The sequence below is a fragment of the Schistocerca piceifrons genome, chromosome 9 (genome assembly GCF_021461385.2).
Source record: "Schistocerca piceifrons isolate TAMUIC-IGC-003096 chromosome 9, iqSchPice1.1, whole genome shotgun sequence".
In the NCBI taxonomy this organism is placed as follows: Eukaryota; Metazoa; Arthropoda; class Insecta; order Orthoptera; family Acrididae; genus Schistocerca; species Schistocerca piceifrons.
The window spans coordinates 134289827-134298713 of record NC_060146.1 but is presented as its reverse complement, the minus strand read 5'-3'; the positions used below and the strand labels follow the sequence as shown (position 1 = coordinate 134298713).

The window sequence follows — 8887 nt, the reverse complement described above, 5'->3', positions numbered from 1 at the left end:
AATTACTGATTTCTGTCCTCATTATGTGCATGTTCCTTGATTTTGTAATTACCTTTCCTAGTAATTTTGAGTATTTTTTGTGGTGTCCAACTACCGAAGGATCCGTACTTGTTGTTGCTGAAAGATACAAGTCGCTTTTCCTTTCACAAGAGACTTTAATCCCTCTAGTGATCCATGATTTTTTACATGGCTGTTTGGTGTCCTTTCTGATTAGCTCATGCAGAAAGACAACCAGGTATTGACCCATATTCGGAGATAAGAGCTTTATGTCGCTAAGTAGCAAAAATATGGGATTGAGTGATAAGTGTGGTATTGCACCTCCCCTGCTGCCACCTAAATTAATCTGTTTCACATGCAGGCCATGGTAGCGTTTGTGTTGTTTGCAGAGGGAGACCAAGCTCTGGCACCAGTAAGTCAAACTAGTCTCTTAATGTCGATTACAACAACACATTTTCGAAGGATTGGATGATGTAGTGCACCCTTGCAGTAGTCTCTGTTTTGCTTTAATTCGGTATCCTTACTCGGTCCCAGATTATATACACTGTAAGCAGTTCCATCTATTCTTTTAAAGGTTCGAATATCGCTAAATTGTTGCTGAGCCTTATGAATAATTTTATATGTAGCAAAGAATGAAATAGCAACTATGGAGTTTATAAAAATCATTTTATTTTAAACAGTTTTACAAGTTTAATTGGCAGTCTGTTGTAGACATTCAGTTCCTCATCTTCTATTCTGGATTGTTAACCACTATAGAGTCATCTGGCTCAGGACAATTTGGAGGTATCGGATCCTGAAAAAAATTTTGCACGTTGTCAGTTATTGATAGACCATAGATGGCAGTCCTCTCAGATAACCAGAATACCATCAGTAAAAATAAGGTTCCCGTATGTCTACTACAATTTTGATGTCTCCGGTCGATTCCAGTGGGAATTAACTCATACAACCAGCCCAATGAGTTAACACACTATAATCCACCCCTTCGTTCCCTAACATTGGCAAAAACTGGATGCATTTATGCAACACTTTTAATTATTTTTAATATAACAAAGTTGGAACAAAAGTCGTGGGATAGCGATATGTACATATACAGATGAAGGTAATATCGCGTACACAAGGTATAAAAGGGCAGTACAATGGTGGAGCTGCCATTTGTAGTCAGGTGATTCGTGTGAAAATGTTTCCAACATGATTGTGGGGAATGATATAGGAAATTAACAGACTTTGAAAGCGGAGTGATAGGAATTAGACGCATGGGACATTCAATTTCGGATATCGTTAGGAAATTCAATATTCCGAGATCCGCAGTGTCAAGAGTGTGACGAGAATACCGAAATACAAGTATTACCTACCACCACGGACAACGCAGTTGCCGACGGCCTTCACTTAACGTCCAAGATCAGCGCGTTTACGTAGAGTTGTCAGTGCTAACAGACAAACAGCACTGTCAGCAGAAATCAATGTCGGACGTACGAAGAACGCATCCGTATGGACAGTACGGTGAAATCTGGCGTTAATGTACTATGGCAGCAGACGACGGAAGCGAGTGCCTTTGTTAACAACCTACAGCGCCTCCTGTGGGCTGGTGACCATATCAGTTGAACCCTAGACGACTGGAAAACCGTGGTCTAGTCAGATGAGTCCTGATTTCAGTGATAAGAGCTGATGGTAGGGTTCGAGTGTGACGCAGACACCAAGAAACCACGGGCCCAAGTAGTCAACAAGGCACTGTGCAAGTTGGTGGTGGCTCCATAATGGTGTGGGCTGTGTTTACATGGAATGGACTGGAAATGGTTATGTTCAGCTACTTGGAGACCTCTTGCAGCCATTCTTATACTTCATGTGCGCAAACAACGATGGAATTTTTATAGATGACAATGCACCATGTCACCAGGCTACAATTGCTCGCGACAGGTTTGAAGAACATTCTAAACAATTGCAGTGACTGGTTTGGCCACCCAGATCACCCAACATGAGCCCCAGCGTACATTTATTGGGCAGAATCGAGAGTGTTTACTCGTGCATTTCGTAGTATACAACCTTAATCTCGGAATGACAGTCCAAAGATAGGTTCTGTTAGTGATATATTCACGACGTTGGTTCTTGTATCAGAGGTTAACCTCAAAGAATTCATGTTGGTTCTTGACTCGACTGATTTAATACATGAAAATATTAAGTCAAGAAATGAACAGTGTTTGAATCTAGGCTTTGTCAAGCAAGTAACAGTCCAGCATGTAATGCACCCAAGGATTATAGTGTTGTTTGCAACAAGACGAAATTGAATTCGCAAAATCAGCACAAAGCCAGCCAATGGCTAGGAAGAACCATAGTAATATTAGACATAATCAAAAACACCACAAACGTCTGTACAATCCAGATTACATTCTATCGAATAATAATAATGATGATGATGATAATAACAATCACTGGCAGAATAGATGGTAGTAACAAACAAATGAAAATGATTGAAGGAATCAGCCACCAGTGATTACAGAGGTAGTCAATGTCAGTAATCAACCAACTAGCGCAAAACTGGAAGACTAAAAGCAACTGTATCTAGCCCAGATATGTTGACCACAGACTGGGATGAGAGTTGTGTTAGGACAGTCAACTTGTTAACGAACAACTCTGGCACAGATATCCAGCATTATTGATTGTTAAAATTTTAACAGGTTATATACCAATTTTCACCCCAGAGGTCTGTCTGTATTGCTGTTTTGTTTCCCCAGCTCTGAAAGCAGATAAACAGGAAGTCAGTTGAAAATAACTACCAGCACTGCTAGTGTCAAACAAGGCATCTACATTTAAACATTAGTCAGTGCAATACCAACTATTTGATTGTTCCGTGTCTGGAATATGATGATGCATGTTCCAGGAGCAAGATTTTCTGATGTTTGTTTAAGAGTATATTGAGGATCTTGTCAGATTAGGTATCAATAATATTAAAGATCACTCTGAAAAGCTGAATTTGGGGGCAGTATGAATTAATTATTTAAATGTAAAGAGCATTTGTGAATACAAACTGACCTGCATATGTGATATGACTAACCATATTCACCTTTGTAATGATGAGATAATCAGTGGAGCTTATGTTGCAAGTTAAAGGAAACTGGTATGGAAGTGTGATGATTATCCAACCCTGAGAGACATGCTGCTAAAGTAAAATATTGTAATCATTACTATAGATCATTTGCCCTGTTAATGCGAAAATTGCATCAAATCCTGAACTTTGCATTCAAAGCAAAAAACTGTGCAATGTTGAATTCTAACAACAAAAAAACGCCATTGAACTGATGAATGTTAATAAGATTACTTGTTACAAATCTTATGAATATTAATGATTTTACAACAATGCAATATTGACTTTATATGTGTATATCGAAATCTTTTATGAATGTGAATTAAAAATACTTCCACCTGGAATCCCATCGCAACCTGATCAAAAAGAGCCAGTCCTACAAAAATAAGTTATTGCAGAAAAAAATGATAAATGTATGATCTTCAGGCAAAGGAATTGTGATAGCACTAAAATTTAACATTTAAAGATTCCTGCTCCTATTGTGGCCTATCTAATGTCTTACAAGAATTTTATGTTTTTTTTTTCATAAGTCAGACTAGCTATTGTTTGAGTGGTTGCGGAAAGAATGCAGAGTGTGCATTGTTATTGCCATTGAATTTAATCTATTTCACAATTTCTTACAAAAGAAAGTACTTGCTATGGCTTTGACTTCATTAGGGATAGATGTATTCTTAATTAGAGGCATATGCTGCCATTTTTGTTGTAGTGCATTTGTTGTATTTGCACAATTAATACTGACATTCTAGTTGTTCATCTACAACAAAGACAGGCGTGATAAAATATCAGTGGTGAGAGTAATATATGTACTCACTATTTTTTATTCCTTTTCCTGTTGTATGACATTGTTTGTGTACAGGTTTCTAGTTCGTGGTACACTGCCTTAGAGCCTGCAACTTGGGAGACTATTTCATTTTGTTTTTTGCTAGTAACAATTTACACAAAGAATTTATTGAGACTAACTGTTAGCCACACAACCATTCATGCATTGTATAGAGCATGAAATTATGCTAGAATTATGTTAGGAAACCTGCTGCATATCACCTGTGTTATATGTGAAGAGAAACATGTTTTAATCATCTAGCACATTCAGTGGCAGGAAATATCCAGAAAATAAGTCTGTGGTACCCCGCCCCCTCCCCCCAAACAAGCACACACTTTACATCAGACAGATCCAGATCTCTTTCCTGTTTGTTTTTTGTTGACACTAGAGCAAAATTGTCTGGTTCCTACTTTCCAGATATGACGAGTGTTTGTGTGTTTTAATTGATATAACTTTACCTGAAAATGGGAATATCAATAATATTGACTAATTACAATTATTACTGAATTTCAGTTAATATTCATAATAATCTCTCTTAGGTGTGACAAAAAATGTTTGCATTTAAGTATCTTTGATCTGCATTAGTTGTCAAAAGAGCAAAAGAAGATTCACTGGTACACTGATGTGCAACAGCTCAACACCAAGAATATAGCACTCACCGACAACAGCTTACAAATTTCACCCCAGAGGTCTGCCCGTATTGCTGTTTTGTTTCCGCGGCTCTGAAAGCAGATAAATAGGAAGTCAGTTGAAGATGATTACCAGCACTACTAGTGTCAAAAAAGACATCTACATTCAAACAATATATCTGGTAGTTAAGTCAGTAATTTCTCATTTGATTAAAAATAAATTGAAAAAATAAGGACTGAATATTGCTCTTAATAAGAAAATATCTGCCATGTGTGCTGCACTGAAGACCCAGAACCTCTTAGTGATACACTGATTTGACCTTAAACGGGGTAAAATGCTAGAGTAGGACAAACACTAATGAACAAGTCTTCAGAGGGGAAATTTATATATGACATTAAAAATGATGTTCTTACTTCAGGAGAATGTTCTGTGAAAAACAGCATTATTAAAGATATTTGAAATTCGTCTGTGGAACTATTAGACAATGTGCAGTTATACAGGGTGTTTTTAAAATAAATGTAAAAAAATGAGAGCGCTGGTAGGGTGGATCATAACAAGCAAGTTTCACATAGCAACCATGTCTGCATCACTTAGTGTTCGGCACTAGGCCTCATTTAACAGTGTCACACACTGCCAGGAGGATAGGCATACAACCCACCATATGAGTCAATATGGTATCAGGTATTCCTGATGGGACAACACCATAGAGTTTCTTCTGGCATTTTCTGGAACGTGAACAGATTGCATTTGGCAGTCCAAATTCCTGTTTGGTCCAATGTCATACAGAGGGCAGTTACTGTGCATACTGTAGAATCTGGTTCGCCCTGTGTCAGTGTGTCAGCAAGTAAGGCACTCTTGTGCTTTGTACTGTGCAGAGCTGATGGGAAATGGAGCACTTTTCTTGGGAGGAAAGGGCAGACATGCACTGGGCTTACAGTGTGGCAGCTGGAAATGCTCACACAGCTCAGTGGAGGCACATTTATCAGTTTCCAAATAACTGAGTGCCAGGTCCACAGATGTTCACTGCCCTCCACAAAGTCCTAAGAGAGACAGACACGTGAGGTGAGTTGTCTGCCGACAAGGTATCATAATCGTGCATATGCATTTTAGGCCTACATTAAAACCCGATGCATTAATTTTGTGGTACAGATGCAAAGGCTGCACAGACACAGTCGTCAAAGCCTGCACGGAGACCAGAGTTTGAAGAGGTGGCATTAGCACTGCTGCAAAACATATCCTCAACAACCTCATGAAGTGTTGCTTGAGAAATGGGTGCAAGCTATTCCACAGTCTGGTGTATGCAAATGAAGATGATTTGCACCCTTACTGCCTTCAGAAACTTCAAGCCCTTAACCTAGAAGATTTGATGTATCACAATGAATTCTGCCAGTGGTTTTTGCATAAGTGGGGCATTCAGCCTGAATTCCCACTGTATTTTTCCAGCTGATGCATCATTTACAAGGGAAGATGTGTTCAACAGCTACAATGAACACCAGTAGGCACTGGAAAATCCGCATGCACCCTTGTTTGTAGTCACCGAGAATGCTTCGCCATCAGCATTTGCACTAGTTTGGTAGGCGAAAATCTGATTGATCCATACATGCCTCCCGACAACTAAAGGCAAATAAACATTAATCTTCTTAGGGGAAACATTGCCAAAGTTATTGGAAAATGTCCCACTCAATGGGTGACAGTGTATGTGGTACCAACATGATGGTGCATCTGCATACTTCACTCATGTGGTGCGAAATCATTTGGTGAGACTCTTGATGCGCACTTGGTAGAGCGTAATGGGCTGTTGGCATAGTCTGCACCTCCTCTCAACTTGAGGCTCCTTGATTTTTTCATCTGGGCACATTTGAATCACATGTTGAGATGGATGAGGAGCTGATAGCGCGAATTATGGCAGCATCTCATGCGATCCCCACTTCATCACTTGGCATGGCCCCTAAACTTAAACAACTTTGTTGAGGCTCTCCAGTTGTGCAGGAATAGCAGCTCAACATCGAAGGAAACGGTGGATCCTGCTTGAAACCCAGGCAGAGGCACTTTAATCGACAGAAACATAAACCAACGTCAGGGTTTCAGGTACGGTTCCCCATTTCACTCGATGCCTAGGCGCTATACCAGTACAGCTGGAGATCCTCTGCAAAGCTGTTCGAATTTAGCGGGAATACCAAGGGAACTGAGGCGTGAATGGGAATTTTGATTAAGGAGGGAGGTATGCTGAGGAAGTCCGTGCAGTTGTGCAAAGCTACTGTGCCAGAGTGATGTAGTGGCTAGCGCATCTGCCTAGTGAGCAGAAGACCTGGGTTCGAATCCTGGCCATAGTACAAATTTTAAATCGTCGCTTCAGTATGCACATATTCATCAGAGATGTTTGAAAAGGTTTCTAGAACCATATAGTTTCGTTTTATTCAATATCTGGTCCGTTTCATAGTTCTTACACGAACAAAGAAAGATCACCATCATCACTATAATCAAGCAATTGCACCAAAAATAAAATATTTTAAAAAGTAAAACTGATCTCTGCCCTGTAGGCTACAGAACAGCCGGGCCGTCTACTCACCCCGTTGAGCGTGACCGTGGGCACGCCGTGAAGCGGCGGGGTCAGCGCTTCGGTCACGTCCCCGTTTCGTTTCAGCAGCAGGCTGCCCCTCGAACCTCTGGAGCACTCCAGTATCGGCTGCCAGTTGATCCCCAAGTCGCCGGCGCACTGGAAACAAATCCGACAGTGAATGACAGTAAATTCCCTTGAGGGAGAAATGTTTGTATCCACAAATCAACACGGATATCCAAAGAAGCGTTCCTGCGAAACTCAACTTGTCCTTTTCTCACACAATATAAAGAATGGTTGTAATAAAATTTTCTCTTCAAGAGAGGGCCCCCATGAACAAGGAGTGATCCAAGGACAATGAAAATTTACAGAAACATTTGCAAGGACATGCGGAAGAGAAATAACAAATGAAACACAGTTTTATTTCCACATGAGAGTTTGTTGTTGTGGTCGTCAGTCCTGAGTCTGGTCTGATGCAGCTCTCCATAATACTCTATCCTGTGCAAGCTTTTTCATCTCCCAGTACCTACTGCAGCCTACATCCTTCTGAATCTACTTAGTGTTTTCATCTCTTGGTCTCCCTCTACGATTTTTACCCCCCACGCTGCCCTCCAGTACTAAACTGGTGATCCCTCGATGCCTCAGAAAATGTCCTAGCAACCGCTCCCTGCTTCTAGTCAAGATGTGACGCAAACTCCTCTCCTCCCCCAATTCTGTTCAATACCTCCTCATTAGTTATGTGATCTACTCATCTAATCTTCAGCAATCTCCTGTAGCACCACATTTCGAAAGCTTCTATTCTCTTCTTGTCCAAACCATTTATCGTCCATGTTTCACTTCCATACATGGCTACACTCCATACAAATACTTTCAGAAACGACTTCCTGACGCTTAATCTATACTCGATGTTAACAAATCTCTCTTCTTCAGAAACGCTTTCCTTCCCATTGCCCGTCTACATTTTATATCCTCTCTACTTCGACCATCATCAGTTATTTTGCTCCTCAAATAGCAAAACTCCTTCACTACTTTAAGTGTCTCATTTCCTAATCTAATTCCCTCCGCATCACCCGACTTAATTCGACTACATTCCATTATCCTCGTTTTGCTTTTGTTGATGTTCATCTTATATCCTCCTTTCGAGACCCCGTCCATTCCGTTCAACTGCTCTTCCAAGTCCTTTGGTGTCTCTGACAGAATTACAATGTCATCGGCGAACTTCAAAGTTTTTATTTCTTCTCCATGGATTTTAATGCCTACTCCGAACTTTTCTTTTGTTTCCTTCATTGCTTGCTCAATATACAGATCGAATAACATTAGGGATAGGCTACAACCCTGTCTCACTCCCTTCCCAACCACTGCTTCCCTTTCATGTCCGTCGACTCTTACAACTGCCATCTGGTTTCTGTACAAATAGTAAATAGCCTCTCGCTCCCTGTATTTTATCCCTGCCACCTTCAGAATTTGAGAGTATTCCAGTCAACATTGTCAAAAGCTTTCTCTAAGTCTACAAATGCTAGAAACGTAGGTTTGCCTTTCCTTAATCTTTCTTCTAAGATATGTCGTAGGGTCAGTATTGCCTCACGTGTTCCAACATTTCTGCGGAATCCAAACTGATCTTCCCCGAGGTCGGCTTCTACACATGAGAGGGTAACATTAATTATAGTTGGTGTCACAAACAATGGCGACCGAGTTTAGGTTCGTTCTGCGCATCTACTTCACGCATCCTCCGACAGCCAATGAGCGTTGAGTAGTGTTCTGAGCGCTTTGCTGTGGATGTCGTACCCAGTGTGACCATTAAATG

The 8887-nt window shown here is 40.5% G+C and overlaps 1 protein-coding gene across 1 annotated transcript in view; it reads right to left on the bottom strand.

Annotated features, from left to right (window-relative positions):
* Window positions 1-644: 644 nt before the first annotated feature.
* LOC124717116 (GILT-like protein 1) overlaps window positions 645-8887 on the bottom strand; it is a 120970-nt gene continuing 112727 nt past the window's right edge. The window contains exons 4-6 of the mRNA XM_047243838.1: window positions 7096-7242; window positions 4556-4618; window positions 645-790 (exon numbers count right to left, since the gene is read on the bottom strand). Coding sequence (XP_047099794.1) covers window positions 728-790; window positions 4556-4618; window positions 7096-7242 — 273 coding nt within the window. The 3' untranslated portion in view covers window positions 645-727. The remainder of the gene's footprint in view (window positions 791-4555; window positions 4619-7095; window positions 7243-8887) is intronic.